At 45.1% G+C, this 17,235-nt stretch overlaps 1 protein-coding gene across 1 annotated transcript in view; it reads right to left on the bottom strand.

Annotated features, from left to right (window-relative positions):
• Nucleotides 1-17,235, bottom strand: part of LOC119161225 (uncharacterized) — a 50,120-nt gene that overhangs the window by 26,620 nt on the left and 6,265 nt on the right. Inside the window, exon 2 of the mRNA XM_037413594.2 lies at nt 7,911-8,159. Coding sequence (XP_037269491.2) covers nt 7,911-8,159 — 249 coding nt within the window. The remainder of the gene's footprint in view (nt 1-7,910; nt 8,160-17,235) is intronic.

Raw genomic sequence — 17,235 nt, 5'->3', positions numbered from 1 at the left:
GCGGTGCTTCCGATCGGTGGCGATGACGCCGGTCGAGCGTGGCGACGAAGCGTGCAGCGCGCGAGGAAGCGGATGTCGTAATCGCACCCACCCGCTGACGTCGGCAGTGAACTGTTTTCCAGCGCGCTGCTCAACACGGCTGCTCGCGTAAGTACGACCGACTCACACTATTGCGGCCTCGCCCTCGTCGTGACTGAAGATGGCCACCGACGCTGTGATCGAGGTAGAATCAGCGCGAAGCGCTGACATGATACTTCATTCAACGAGAATGCATTCATTCATTCATTCATTCAGTTTATTCATTCATTCAAAATACAAAATTCGTAGAATGTAGTATGCAGACGAGGGTCCCAAAGTCAAGCGACTGCAGTGGGACCCTCGTCCCGAGAATTATAATATAAGCACGAATTCACAACAATTTTTTTTTTACTATACACATACTGAGAACGAACACTACGAGAAAAAAAAATATTTTGCGAGTGCGGGCCCTGGTAGCTACATTGGCTTATGCTTTAGCGACCTCTGTATATGATAATTTGTGCTGTACCCCATAGAGTAGGGTTGCAGGAATTTGGACCATCTGTGTGGTATTTTTTTAACGTGTACGGACATCGTACAGTGCACGGACCTCTAGTATGTCGCCTCCGTAGAAATGCGCCGCGGCTGGAACCTAGCTCGCGACCTTAGTGTAAGCAGCGTGACGCCACATTCCTTATACCAATACCACTGGGGTGGGCGAAAGTTTAATGCAAATGCACTTTCATAGCAGCTGTATATACAAACGGACGAACGTACTTTCACAAGTAGTGCACTTTCACAGCAACTGTGCATGCGAATCCGCAATTTGGGCTCCTTGCCGGCTCGTATTTAGGCGGGGGGGGGGGGGGGGGGCTCGGTTTTTTTCAACCCTCTAAATTCAGATTCAGAAAGTTGTTTTACTGAAAATAAATAATGAATATACAGGTTTTTTAAGGCCTTCAAAAATGACTCCCCCACCCCCCTCCTGAAAAAATTCCTGGCTACAGGCCTGGCTCCTTAGCATATTATATAGACGGTTTCAAGGTCACAAGCGTTGTACCCCAAAAAACTTCCAGTCACCTCATTTAACAGCTCCTAACGTCGAAATTTAAAGCATGCTTTCAAGTTCTTTTCAAGGGTAAGGACAATCTCTTTTTCGTTTCTCACATAAAAGAAACGTGGGTGAAGTAGAAGGGAAAGTATTATCATTTTTATGTAGCTCAAAAGAACATTTCTTTGAATATATTTAGCCGAATATTGAGAGAAACTGTAGAAAATCAGCAGGATGATTTTCTAAACCTCTTGTTGCCCACCGATGCTATTAAGGCACGTCGATGGATAAAACCGGTTGTCTTCAAGGGGCTGTGTTTGTAAACATTGAAAGGGTCTATACAAGTGGCAAAGAGAGTAAGCATGTTTAATATGTTTTTTTTTCATCATAGACTTTCCAAATAAAGGTACGAAAGAGGAGCTTAATCCGTTGCAAAGCACATTTTATTTTTGTATAGCACATTTTAATTTAGTGCTGGCCTACATTTTTAGAATTACTCCATGCAGGACAGGAGCCAAATAAGCGAAGCGCTTTGTTTGTTAGTACACTTTGCCACTGGTTGACGAATCTCGAGGATATCAGTTTCAGGTCACGCATCAGGACTGGCAGGAATTTGAATATGTACGGAAAAGAGGGGCACAAATATTTCAGTTCGCATACGACCTTCGTCATTGGCTTGTATAACTCGGGAAAGGCCATGTTTACACTCGGGAAAGGCTATGACCTTTTTTTTTTGTCGTTGTAGTTTCGTTTTGTAATCTATATTCCGTACACATATATCTAGATTATCAATGCGGCTTGGAAGATGTGAAAATATACCGGGTGTTCAAAATTAAGCTTTATGATTTTTTTAAAATTAGGCGCTCGAAGGCACGTGAGAACCACTTGTGCAAATAAGTTAAGCGGCCAGGGGGACAGAAAGTTAGATGATAATTATCGCTGTCAGCAGCCCAATTAACTAAAATTTAATAATTAACTTTTTACTGGCTGCGGTAAGTTGGCATGTTTATATTGAAAAAATGTAGGCAGTGGTGTTTGTACACAGTTTCAGTTGGAAGATTTTTTCTAGCACGCCTGTGTTCCGAGATATCCGGCTCCAAAGTTTAATTGTCTTTCGCACGATTACGCATGCAAGAGGGTGAGGGTCCGCGCAAAGCTCCTCCCTAAAGTGACGCATCTGTTGCGTGTGGTGTTTAGTGTGTGAAGAGGGTGGAAGCGTAGGCATAGGTGATAGCAATTACCCTTGCCCTCTTCGGCCGGCGAAATCAAAATGTGACAGCGCGGTGCGCCATGAGCCTTACGCATGATCCTGATGAACGCGATAACAGGAGACCATTTTTCGCGACGTTTTTTCGTGACTTTAGATCACACTGAGACATCTTCTTGTGAACGCGTTAGCAGGACCGTCCTGCACTAGGGTGCCTCCGGTTAGAGCACAGCGTCTCTGCATTGAAGGTCTACCAAGGAAATCCACGTGGAGTCCTTTCGAGCTAATATGGCTGCTTCTGGCGTGAGGTATTCTACCAAAGTAAAAGTAGACGTGGTGCTTGCAATGGCTGAAATGAATGGCAACGCTTCGTTAGCAATGGAGCTTTACGCGTCTCGCCACCCACACCGTCCCCTTCCAACAAGGCCCACTTTCACAAACCTGTTTCGACGCTTCTGCACAACAGGCTCTGTCCACCTTCCGAGACGGACCAGGAAGGCAATCGTCGATGAAGACTTTGAAATCGACGTTGTCGCGTGCGTAACCTCGATGCCAGAGCTCAGCATCCGACAGATTGCCGATCAGTGCGGTCGCAGCATCGGAACAGTCACAAATGTTTTAAGAAAGCACAAGTTCCATCCATATCACGTTTACCTTCATCAGGACCTAAATGAGGCGGACTTTGAAAGGCGAGTTGACTTCTGCAATTGGGGCCTCATCAAAACTGATCAAGAAAATGACTTTTTGCACAGAATAATTTGGACTGATGAAGCTCGGTTTTGCCGAAATGGAAGTGTTAATCTTCACAACGCCCATTATTGGGCACAAGAAAACCCACACTGGCTGAGGCAGCACAAGCATCAAGTTCGCTGGAGTGTGAATGTGTGGTGCGGCATACTCGGGGACAGGATCATCGGACCTCACTTTTTTGAGGACAACTTGAACGGAAAGATGTACACAGAAGAAATATTAGGTGTTGTCATTGATGATCTTGTCTGCAGTCTTTCCCTGAATGACCTGCGCCAAGTATGGTTTCAGCACGATGGAGCACCACCACATTTTTCTACCAGGGCGAAGAACTGGTTGGACAGACGTTTTCCACAACAGTGGATTGGGCGCGCAGGAGCGATGTTTTGGCCACCAAGATCACCTGACCTTTCTCCGCTCGACTTTTTCCTTTGGGGCTACGTTAAAGATCGAGTTTACGTAACAGAGCCCAGCGATGTTAATGACATGAAGGACAGGATAACATCTGCCTGTGCGAGTATTCCTGCAGAAGTACTGCGCCGAGTCATCGAGTCGACGCGACAGCGGTTCATGCTTTGCGTTGCTGCCGAAGGCAGGCATTTTGAACACTTTTTGGGGCATTGACGTCTTGAGAGGTGAAGAGTTTCGATGAGATTTGTGCATGACCGAAATATGCTTATGTAGCAGCAGGAAATATGCGTTAGCAAGGATAAAACTGTTTCAGTTATTATTGGTGGAGTTGTTGCTCTTGTTTCAATAAAAGTTACAGTACTCGGACATCAGCAGTCACGCTATTCGCGTAGCCCAGGCAACGACCACGCATGCTTCTCTAGTGATTATTACGCACGCGCACTGGCATCCAGATTCTCCGCTCGCACCATTATCTCGGCATGGTATCTGCCACTATCGTTAGAGGCTCTGCAGTTGCGTGTTACGACACTGGTTGCAAGCGTTCTTCGATTTTTGATTTCGCCGGCCGAAGAGGGCAAGGGTAATTGCTATCACCTATGCCTACGCTTCCACCCTCTTCACACACTAAACACCACACGCAACAGATGCGTCACTTTAGGGAGGAGCTTTGCGCGGACCCTCACCCTCTTGCATGCGTAATCGTGCGAAAGACAATTAAACTTTGGAGCCGGATATCTCGGAACACAGGCGTGCTAGAAAAAATCTTCCAACTGAAACTGTGTACAAACACCACTGCCTACATTTTTTCAATATAAACATGCCAACTTACCGCAGCCAGTAAAAAGTTAATTATTAAATTTTAGTTAATTGGGCTGCTGACAGCGATAATTATCATCTAACTTTCTGTCCCCCTGGCCGCTTAACTTATTTGCACAAGTGGTTCTCACGTGCCTTCGAGCGCCTAATTTTAAAAAAATCATAAAGCTTAATTTTGAACACCCGGTATATGACGCGCTCTTACGTACCGAAATAATACATCACGGAACTATTCGTTCCGGAATAACTCGCTGCTACCTACAACTCCACGTTAGGCTGGAAGAGTGTGAGTGTAAGTCATTCGATGATCATGACTTGTAAAGGCAACCGCCAAACACGTGGCACAGAAAAAGGTACGGCACGAAGCGGTACTGACAAGAGGTCGGACAGTACCACAATGTGTTCATCTTTTTCACTGTCGTGTGTATTTTGTAGTAATTTTTCCTGATAATATATCAGCGTTTTGCAGAAACACAATACAGGATCCCCAAGCCTATATTATAGGTCTAGTTGGCCACATCAGCAAGGGAGGCCTCTATATATATATATATATATATATATATATATATATATATATATATATATATATATATATATATATATATATATATATATATATATATATATATTGCGACGAGAAACTAAAGCCTGGAACGAGGCTGCGTCGGTGAATCTTGCTCAGGTCTCAGCTTGTCAAAAGCACTAAACAGAGGAAGTGAACTACACATAGAAGTGAGCTCGCAGAACACTTTCAATTCAGTTGCAAGATTTTGCATCACGTGTACAGCACGCGAAAGTCCCAGAAACCGTGCGTTTCGTCGGCGGGCTGTCGGTATCTGCATATTATTCAGCGCACGCGCCTATAGCTGCCAGACGGAGCGTGTCTGATCAGTTCTTGTAATGCTGTTTCTAGCTCCTTCATAGCGACAGTGAACGGCCGTCCGGCGACGGCCTTTCAAAGTGGCCTTGAACAAGAAAAGAAAAGAAAATATCACGCTGACTCGAACTGCGACGATTCCCCCACCGGTGACGAAACACTGGGGAACGCACGCGGCAAATAAAGAAAAGCACTTCCGCAGGAGCCGGGCCTGTTCTTTACTTCGCCAAAGAACTCGCCATGAAGAAACGGGAGGGCAGAAGTACCTATAGCGGGCTATTCTATGTACGTATAGAGGTATACAAAAAACCAGTTCAATGTGCGAGAACCTCGATTGCGCAATTGGAACGGGCCACGGGTATATATAATATATTCGTCTGAATGCCTAGTTCACGGCATCATTATTCAAGGCCAGCAATCTTGTAGCCTGTTTTTCTGTATATGTGGGTGCTTTTATTGCCTAGCAGCTTGCATCTTTCCCCTTTGTAACAAGGATAAGAAACGACCTCACGACATCGCTTGTTGAACTCAACGGGGTTGATTTCATCTTGGCGATGGTACTCGAATGAACATGGGTGTACGTTAAAGAACCCCAGGTGGTGAAAATTTCCGGAAACCTCCACTACGGCGTCTCTCATAATCATATGGTGGTTTTGGGACGTTAAATCCCACAAATCAATCATCGAACTTGGGTGTACATGTATGCGGATTCTGCGTGGGCCGCGTGATATAACGCGCCTTGTCAAGTGGACATTCCCAAAAATGCATTGCAGCACGTCTGATGTGTTTCTTGGCACAAGTTATGTAGTATATCTACTATCCTAATGTGCGTACCTCGCGCTACATAGTCTCCCGTAATACATGTAGTACGTACATACGCGCTTGTTCGAAATTTCATCAGGCAAACTTTGACCGACTCATGTCTCAGAACAGCTGCGCATTCGCGAACGCGCACATATCTACACGTTCACTGTTACTCGAACCCCGCCACGTTTATCTATAGAAATGGTGCCCGACTGTTGACCGAAATGTCGCGGATTCGCATTCCGGTCGTTACGGCCGCATTTAGATGGAGGTTAATTGCTAGAGACCCATGTACTTTGGTTTAAGTACACGTTAAAGAAACCTCGGTGGTCGAAATTCCTGGAGCCTTCGACTACGGTGTCTCTCATAATCGTGTCGCGGTTTTCGGCACGTTAAACCCCAGCTATTATCATTCGTTGGTATTCGCCAACAAGTCCGCAAGCACGGATCATAATGCTTGCGTGCGCACCAATCTACAAGGCTAAGCTTGTTTTGTTTTGTTTCCCACGTTGCTTGCAGAGCTTGTTGCCTAATGCACTTAATTAGCATAAAAAAGCTAGTCTAGTAGCTTCCCCAACCACGGAGCGCAATTTTGTGAGCCTTTTTCGGTTTGGTCGTTGATACAGCAAAAAAAAAAAAAAACTGTAACGTGCGCATAAAGAACAGCTATACTAGACAAGTGCGTGCTCACTGACCTTTGTGAATCTCGAGAATTCTCTAAGAACTATTAAAAAATCATTTAATTTATTAAGCCGATGAAATTAAGAGTTCCTGGGTATCATTTGCTTTCACAATGGGTCTTATACTTGAACGCCGTTTCTTCCTGTCGCTCGGTGATCACTAAGTGTTTCTCATCAGAGTGACGAGGGTCTTCCAGCTTTTCTAAGTGCTAGGTGCCCCATTGGTATAGGTCATCCGGCTTATCGAGTGACGTCTTTGCTGACCGCCATGGTACGTCTTCCCAGAAAACAGCAGGGGCCGTTCCCGCTGACCAGCTTATCGAGTCGGAAATCACGAGCACCGAGGTACGCGTTTCCGGTGCAGGATGTGCGACACTTACGACGCACGAGAGCCTTCCACGTTCGTTCGCGAGGGCGCACTTCTCGAAACAATCCTCCTCGCAGCGAACTCGGCGAACACTGCGAAATTTTGGCTTATATAGTTCGATCAAGCCATGACTACAAGATTCCATGGGGGTGTCGCATCTAACAGTCCCAACTCAGTTTAAGGCCTAAATGTCGTTTGGACCGGGTTACGACGTTCATCGCACCGCCAGTTTGCTTTGAGTGACAACACTGTGCTATGCCACAATTTTCAGCGTCTTTTCATATGCAGTGGCGAAGTTTAAACAACCTACTTCTGTTGACTGACAATTTGACGTTGAACGCAGGCGCTAAAAACCGCCATTGATTGGTGTCCTAGGAAAGGGGCAGGTGCCAAAAAGGTTTTGGTTTTGCGATGTCAAACGGAATCACAAAGGTGAGATATGTAAGACTTCAGGCATTCACATACTCTTTCACATACCGCAACCATTCACACACAACCGTTCACTCTTTCACATACCGCACATACATTCACATACCGCAACTAGCTCCCAGTGAATTGTCAAGCACATCGCCAAAATAATTAGACAACACACGCAGCTAATATCTAGACATTCCACGCGTGCGTCGGTGCGTACGTAAAGATACCTATAACGACGCATTACTGAGCAACAATGACCTTGTTAAGCGTACGTATGCAACATCGACACCGCACATGTAATCCCTGCCGGCACATTTGCATATAGTTGGGATGTCAGCTCGCGTGCAGAGTGTACACAAAGCCGTTCAATATGGTGTTTTGCGGCGTTTTACTGCACAGAGAAGACCTCAATGTTTACTAGAAAGGCCTAGGGTCAAATTTACAACTTTTTTTACTGCACGAGTGCTACTCGGCAGTGGCGTAGCAAATGCGAACTGACCATTGTTACTACTCACCCGAAGGCCTGCGGAAAGCGATGAACTCTGGTGTATAAGGGCGGCCCGTGCCGACCCTGGAGTCCTGCGGGCAGCACACCTTGGCCACGTGTCGATTCCAGCCGCAGATAGTGGGCCTGCCGCCACTGCGTACCTGGTTGATGGCCGACGAGCATAGCGTGATGTCCCGGCACACGAGACCAGCAGGACACGGCGGCTTCTCCTCGGGAAACACGATGGGCAGATATAGGCCTCGCTCGGTGGGCGATCCTGCGCATCGAGGAGCGTGTCATTGTTTGCTTCGGGGCCACACAAGACCCGTTTTACGCAGATTGTCCCTGCAGTAGTACTATATTAAAGTGATCGCATAACTTCGTAATTGCATCCCGCAGCTAATGCCGTTGGTGAACAAGCACTACTAGCTAGAGTGCTTTAGAAAGATTGCTGTTATATTGTGCAAGTAAGACCTTCTTTAATGTCCCATCGTTTCAAGTGATCTCCCCCTCCCCCTATACGGGTTCTCTTTAAAGTGTCAATATGTCATAGTTGAAGCCACATAACGTATTGATTGATATGTGGCATTTAACGTCCCAAAATCACCATATGATTATGAGAGACACCGTAGTGGAGGACTCTGGAATTTTCGACCACCTGTGTTCTTTAACGTGCACCCATATCTGAGCACACGGTTCTACAACATTTCCACCTCCATCGGAAATGCAACCGCCGCCGCCGGGATTCAATCCCGTGACCTGCGGGTCAGTAGACGAGTACCTTAGCCACCAGACCACCATATAACGTCGTCATATAACGTCGTCCCATCGCAATGCCCCTAGGAGCTCTTAATGCAAAACCTGCAGTTGCACGCTGCCATTACACTGTCCACGTACGTAAATTTTCTCCGTTTTTTCTAATATTTTTTGAGCATCAAACGTACACACAAGCATAGCTCACTATCATCGAACCCTGAGAAAATTTCCGGAATAAAAGAAGAGTGCAGCGGCAGGAACTGAACTCTGATGGTACGCAGTATTTTAAAGTGAGAAGCGAGCTTTTGTGGTAAGCACAGCATCAGCGCATTCGTTTTCCTATTGCTGCACACAAGACCGTAAGTGCATGGCAAAGATAATGAAAAAAAAACTACGACATATTTGATGCACATTATTGCTGCACATCCCGCTATGTATCATGAGCAGAAGAGATAAATTTATCCGTAGGGAAAAAAACAAAGTTACAGTTAACTTACTAGCTTTCATGTAGAGCATTCGTGCACTTTAGACATATAAAATGAAACGAGACACCAAGGTGGAAAAAGGGAAGGGGGATAACAATGCAATCAGTAGGGATGCCAATCAGTTTTCGTGATTTCCAAGGTTTCGCGGGAATCACTTCGTGTCTTTTTCATTCTTTAGGATTGGTAAGTGCCGTATGGTCATCGCTGCAAGCGACGGCAGCCTAGCCGCGAGCGCAGTAACGCTTGGTCTGCAGAAAAAAAAAAGGCCACATTGTTGCGTAACTAAACATATCGTCGCAGACCTCACAGCAAGTCGCCAAAGAGCAAGCTACGCTTCTGAGCCTTTTAAGCCGGACACCGTACTCGCAAGCGTGGACGGAATTCTTGGAAAAAAGTCCTCCTTTGCACCCCGAACCAACCCACCGGCACGTTCGGGTCGCGACGTCCTTTAGAGAAGAAACGATAAAGTAGATAACAAAAAATATAAGGAGAAACCGCAACCAATGATTTGGTATAAGCATTGTATAACGCTTGTAGGCATAACGAAAAAAAATGAATGAACTCAACACATATTATGAAAGGCCGACGAGCGGCCGGGCCCCCGACACCTAGCGCAACCGACGCTTGCAACGTGCGCTGTGATCACACAATAAACTATCCGGAGGTATAACACTCGCGCGCTGTTAGAATCATTTCTCTTGTATTATTTTTTTTTTTGTTCTTTCACACGCTATAGGACGCCCAGCGGCTGAAATCCCGAGAAAGCAAACCGCCACGCCTACGCGAGGAGAAATTACTGCGAAGTGGTTGTCGGCTTTCTGCAGAGTTGCACAGCCAAGGTGCGAGTCGCGCGCGCCACTCGAACACGTTAGGTGCGATGCGCCCGTTCTTACGTATGCTTCGCCCTGGCCTCTTCCTGAGCCCCTGCAGAGGGCGCCACTTCTCTCAAGGCCGGCAGAGGGGCTTCCAGCTGAACACCGCCGGCAAGGTCGCCACCCCTCTTCCCCGCCACATACCGTACACAGGCCCACCGCTTCGACCGGGTTCGAAGAACTAGCCCCGCGCGAGGAGTGCAGCGCACGACGAAGTGTTCGTCGAAGTCATCTGGTTACACGCCCCGAAAAGAAAACTAAGGAGAAAGTGTACAGCAGAATGGACCTCTTTGGAGCGGAGATGGCCGCCAGAGATAGCTGGTTAACTGCCGAATGCGAGACTTTTGAACGCCACCGCAGTCGATAACGCGCGTCTGGCATAACTTCAAAAAGTGCACGCGCGCACCACCTCGCAGTATCTGCCAAGCGGTTTCACCGTGCATGTGCGGCACACTCGGTGAAGTAGTTTGCGTGGTGCCACTCCGAGCGAGGATCCTCGAGGAAACATAACTCACAAAATTCGACGCCCTCAGAGGCCTATAGTATAGCCGGTGCTTTTTGCACTGTTATATTTCTTCAGAGTGCATGAATTCGGAGTCTCACTTCAGAACAGATTCGAGGCTCTAAACGAGATAACCGACGTTAGCGCTGACACAACGAACGATAATCTTACTAGTATCATCATGGAGTGTGCAATGGAAGTCGGAGGTTCAGTCCCTAGGCAGGACACAGGTAAACTATCTCAGCGACGAAAAATCTCATTAAGACACGACGAACCATGAAAGCCTCAAATACAGCCGACAAAATAGAGTAAGTGGTGCTTTCGAAGTTAATTAATAGGCGCAACGTATCCGACATCAGAAGGTATACCGTAATTGAGCAGGCTGTAAAAAGCGACAGAAGCCTAAAAGCTGCGTAAGGAAACTTGAGCATAGGCAAAAATCGGATGTATGCATTAAGAAACAAGGAAGGCGATGTCATAAGTTATGGATAGGATAGTTGGGGTGGCAGAGGAGTTCTACAGAAAGCTGTACAGAAGCCGAAACAACCAGGACGATATCGTAAGAAGCAATAATAGCCTAGAGAAATTCGGCGTCCTACCAGTAACGAGAAGGGAAGTAAAGAAATCCCTACAAAAAATACAAAGGGGCAAAGCCGCAGCTGAGAATAATATAACAACGGACCTGCTGAAAGATGGAGGAGAAATTGTGTTAGAAAAAATGGCCACTACAAAATGTCTCTTGACGGGAAGTGTACCAGAATACGCCATCATCTTTTTAATTTATAAGAAAGGAGACGCCAAGGACTTGAATAATTACAGGCCAATAATCTTACTGTCTGTTCTCTACAAACTATTAACAAATGTAAATGCTAATAGAATTCAGGCGGCATTTAAGTTCAATCAACCAAAATACTAAGAAAGATTTTGTGCAGGCTACTCCACAATACACCATATTTGTACTATCAATCTGGTAACCAACCCCTATATATATATATATATATATATATATATATATATATATATATATATATATATATATATATATATATATATATATATATATATATATATATATATATATACGTAGCTTTCATAGATTAGAAGAAGGCGTTTGACTCAGTCGAGACATCACCAGTAATGCACCTTATTTCACAACCGTCATACCACTCATCGCGCATTGATCACCAGCATAAGGTTGCCATTCCGTTTTGCCGCACCAAATTCTTTTCAGCAGCCTTCTTACCGAAAACAGCCGCCGATTGGAACCACCTTCCCTCTTCCGTTGTAACAATAACAGACCCTTTGTTATTCAAGACTGCAATTTCTCAGCAATGTTTGTAACTATACGCAGTTTCCATTATCTATCTTTGTCTTGTAGGTGCTTGAATTCTTACTTATACATTTTTAGTTGATTTATGTTGCCTTCGTGATTTGCGCATCCGACACTTGTTTCTTTTCTTTGTCTTTTTTTCTTGTGTGTTATAAAATGTTGTACCCACCCCCTCTGTAATGCCCTACGGGCCCTGAGGGTATTCTAATAAATAAATAAAATAAATAAATGCGGGCACTGAGGAAGTAGGGCATCGAAGAACCCTACATGAACATACCGGAAGAAATTTACAACAGATTCACAGACATCATAGTTTTACATAAAAAAGCAACAGAGTCCCAATAAAGAAAGGTGTAAGGCAGAGAGACACGATCTCTTCAATGCTATTCATCGCGTGCTTACAGAAGGTTTTAAGGTCCTAGATTGGGAAGAGTTAGGGATAAGAGTTAATTGAGAGTATCTTAGTAACCTGTGATTCACTGATGACATTGCCTCGATGAGTAACTGAGGAGTCAAACTACAGCTCATGATTACTGTACTGGACACGGAAAGCAGACGAGTAGGTTTGAAAATTAATATGCACAAAACTAAAGTAATGTGCAACAGTCTCGGCAGAAAACAGCACTTTGCGATAGGTGGAGAGACGCTGGAAGTTGTGAAGAAATGTCTACATAGTACAGGTAATAACTGCGGACCCGAACCATGAGAGTGAAATAACTAGAAGAATAAGGATGGGGTGTATCACATTCGGCCAGCATTCTCCAATCATGAATAATAATCTGCCACTAACACTCAAGAGGATGATTATCAGGCCTAAGTTAGAATATGCAGACCTGGTCTGGGCGCCGTATCAAAAATACTTCATTAAAAAAATAGAGAGGATCCAAAACCTGGCTCTGAGGTCCATTTATTCTAGCTACTCTCGTTTTGCAAGCGTCTCTGCCCTTCGCGAGAAGGCAAATCTGAAAACACTCGCTCATCGTAGAATAGTCTCTCGATTAAAATTCATCTATCAATTGTACCATGGTCACTTCGAAATTCCACCCAATCGCTAAATAACCAACCCGTCCATGCGCTTTGACCGTATTCATCATATAAAACAGTTAGACAACTATTCAGTCATCTCAAAGTTCATCAGTACTCATTATTCCCTAATGCTCTTTCATTATGGAACAAGTTACCTCAGGAGGCCATTAATGCGGACACGACACACTCGTTCACCCATCTCGTCAATGACCTAACACTTGATTTTTAATATGCAATATATTATGTTCCTCATTAGTGCTGAGTTTTTTTGTATTTCGGTATGAATGCCATTATTGCTATGTATTATTTATATTTTCCCTGATGTTGGGAATTTCCTTATTTTTGTACCAAGTAATGTATTTTCTTATATTTTTATATTCTATTTTGTCACTGACATTTGTTACCCACTCCTGCTTGGGCCCGAACAGGGCCTGCAGTATTTGTAAATAAATAAATAAAAAATAAAAAATACATAAATAAATAAATAAATAAATAAATAAATAAATAAATAAATAAATAAATAAATAAATAAATAAATAAATAAATATAACAGCTGCATCTTGCCGGTACTTACCTATATACGGAGCAGAAACCACCTGGAGGCTTACAAAGAGGACTCAGCTTAAATTGAGGACGACGCAGCGAGCGACGGAAAGGAAAATAAGTGTAACCTTAAGAGAAAAAAAGATAGCAGACTGGGTCAGGGAACAAACCACGGTTAAGGAGATAATAGTTGAAATCAAGAAGAAGAAATGGACATGGGCCGCGCACGTAGCACGTATACAGGGTAACCGCTGGTCATTAATGGTAACTGACTGGGTTCCCAAAAAAGGCAAACGCCCGAAGGGAAGACAGAAAGTTATGTGGGCAGAAAACACAAGACCGGGTTAGCTGGCGGATCATGGGAGAGACCTTTGACCTGCAGTGCGCATAGTCAGGCTGATAATGACGATTATGATTCCTTCAGAGGCCATTGGTATGGTTTATATCAAAGATAAATGCCGAGAAATATGTGCGTTTGCACTCACTTTACATGTACTCCACCGTGCACGTGGTTTTGTGGCTAAGGTACACGGCTGCTCACCCGCAGGTCGCGGGAACGAACCCCGGCTGCGGCGGCTGCATTTCCGATGGAGGCGGGAATGCTGTATGCCCGTGTGCTCAGATTTCGGTGCACGTTAAAGAACGCCAGGTGGTCAAAATTTTCCGAGCCCTCCATTACGGCGTCTCTCATAATCATATGGTATAGTTTTGGGGACGTCAAACACCACATATCAATCAATCAGACACTTTATATGCTTCTGGTCCACCGGACTGAGTAAATATTTAAGCTATTTAAAACATATTTACGATAGCCTTAAGTGCTCCAAATTGGACGGTCTCATCGCCAGGCATAAAGATAACATTTATGTAGCCGTGTCTGAGCAATATAGCACGTCATCTTTGCGGTGCACAATCTACCATTGAGGCTGTTCGCGCATGCGCACCGAGAACAGCTAGAAGCAAATTACAGGGACTGTACATCGGGGCTGTCGTACCTCAACTTATTCCGGTGGGGTCGCCTAGTGTCGCACACGCGCGCAAGCAAGCAAGCAAGTCATAGTCTGGGAGGCTATCGCAGCCGTTCCTGGCAGCCTTCCTGATATCCGGATATGAGAAACGCTGTGGCCGTAGTTTTGTCCTAGCTAACGTCAGACATTATCCCGCGCAACGTACTGTCGTGTTACCCCACAATACGGCTTGATGACCTAAAGTCAGCGCCAGCTTATTCATTGCAAGGATAGGCATGCCCTGGCGGAACTGCGTGTTGTGGCGCGCTACATGTTTGCTCATTCCGCAAGCCTCCAAGTAAAATTGCCCGATCGCCTGGCTGCTTTCCCACTTCCGTTTTCTTGAAACCAAGCATTACAGATATGCCTCGCTTCAGACATAAAAAAGCCACACTCCTCATTTTCTCACACATATACGCAACGCCGGTCTGTGGTGATAGAAATTGCGCATTGTATATTAGAACAATCCTTGCAAAAACTTCGCTGCAGACTTTTTCATCGATTAGCAAGCCTCATGAGCAACATCTTTTTCAATGTTACGATTAACCAGCTTCTGTTTTCGACATTATTTATGGCGCATAAATACGTCGTACAATCAACCATTGTATCACCAGAACGTCCCCTGGGACCATCCGTAAAGCAAGCATGAAAAATGCAGAAAAGCCAAAGCCAGGACATGATCATGAAACAATCCCCATGTCATCCTCTCAAAAATTATCAATTTTGCGCGGGTATGCATATTCGAACAGACGCAGCAACATGCACAAAAAGTGGTTAGCCTCCGCTTCCCAACTCAAAAAAAAAATATATATATGGGTATGCTCCTGAGTCACACCGTATAATGTAAGACTGAGAATTAATTTTAACTATCTATGCTTTAGAGAGCTACCAAATCTAAATATATATTCTAGCGTTCTTGCCTTTCAGCGCCATAAAAGTGCGGCCACCATACCGTAAATCAAACCCGCGCGCTCTCGCTGCATGCAATAAGCTACCACAGTGGGTATATACAAAACTTAACCGTCATTAAATATTCAGAGACGGCTATGCCTGCGTAAGAGCTAATAGCGAGTATTAGTGCTGCGTCTTTATAGCGTCTGTGACGGTGTTGCGAACGTAAAAAAAAGGGGGCCATGGTTTGCATACAAAGCGTGCGCAGAAGTTCTGCCCACACGCGTTCATGCGAAGCGCGGCGTTCCTGCGAACGCGACACCTTTACGGACGCTATATGAAACACTAAAACTCGCTAATGAATACCATTATCGAGTTTTTGGATGCTATATCTATCCAATTACAAAAGAAACCTCGCACGGTTGTGGTTCTACGTATGCACAGCACTGCCGACATTGCTGCTTGGGCATGGTCAGTGTCCTTTAGCATAGGCAAGCTGCTTGCGTTAGCTATTTCTGAAATTCTCTGCACTGATAGCGCTCTGCTCAGCTTTCCCGATTCTCAGAATAGCGTGAAGAACTGTCATGGGAGCATAAGCTGTACATACTCAACGGCTGACGCACACGCACCGCTGTTGACATATACGTATATGGTGTTGCGCAGATGCAGCATGCCGTCAGTGACGCATAATGAAAGCTATAAAGCCAAATTACGGCCAACTAATGAGTAATAAGGGCTAATAAACGATTCCACTAAGCATAACTCGTAAAAATGCAAAAGCCCATGATGCTGCACCAAGCTTTGTTTGCATATATTGCGCAGATGTGAGTTGATACTTCACTAAGCGATGGCAGCGCACAAAACGAGCTCTTTTAACACTATTGTGTAAATAGCATCTTCAACTTAGCTACACGTTAGCTCTTCAAGAACGTGACTACATTAATGAGGTTCAGCGGGATTATCTCCTCGTGCCCACTTGAAAGTTCTAATCTTGACGACACATCAGTGTGTACACGTGTTTCTATTTATTGAAATGAAAAAGATGCAGCCACGTTTTAATGGGTGCGACTTCTAGTTTTCAATAATAACGACAATAATGAAAGCATATTCTCCGATAAATATACACAGCATCAAAAATGAAACCTTAAAGAACGTAGTTCGGTACGACGCTAGTGCACACATGTAAAAGTCAACAAGTCGTGAAAAATCACGCCACCTTTTCGTGTCAATGCATAAACCTGTGGAAAATTCAAAATGCACGCATGGTGCCATAATGCCACCTGAAATTAAGCGAGAGCACAGATGAGAGGACGAAACACATTGAAGTCGTGTACGCACAAATAAACACGAGACTAAACAAGCTTCCATCGCATCAACTGAGAAACAAGAACAGACCGTGCACAAGAGCACATCACGGCATAACTAACGCAACCTCTATCTTATCAATGCCAGCCAGATGCGCCCGATCTAGCTGTTCACCACCATCTCCTCTAGCCTTTTCCGGCTCTCTCCCATCGCCTAGCCTTCACGTGTGCTTTGCGGTCATGGGGAGAGTAATTACTCATGCAGTGTCTTACGACAGAAATCATATGAAGTAATTTTTTGTTCAGTTATGTGCAGATCCGTGGGGCGGCGTCTCGCAGTCCTCGGGTTCTCAATAGTGGCAGGGACACGCTGGGTCTGTGAAAGATACGTTGTTTCGAGATAGCGTGTTGCCGTTCCTGGCGCTATGCGGGCAACCAATGGGGAAGCGTCCCTCCAACGTTTCTGCATTCGCTGCTCTGTGACGCTGCGGCGGCATTGTCTCGAGCCACAAGGAAGCAGCACGAAGAAACAAATCTGACAAACGTATGATATTGGAGTGGGAAACACGTCTATCGCATCTTCGAGGGAAAGCACTCCGACGCACATGTGACGCGACCAGCACGACCACTCATATAG

The sequence above is a fragment of the Rhipicephalus microplus genome, chromosome X (genome assembly GCF_043290135.1).
Source record: "Rhipicephalus microplus isolate Deutch F79 chromosome X, USDA_Rmic, whole genome shotgun sequence".
NCBI classification, from domain to species: Eukaryota; Metazoa; Arthropoda; class Arachnida; order Ixodida; family Ixodidae; genus Rhipicephalus; species Rhipicephalus microplus.
Note: the sequence above shows the minus strand (reverse complement) of the source record. Positions and strands in the feature narration are given on the sequence as shown.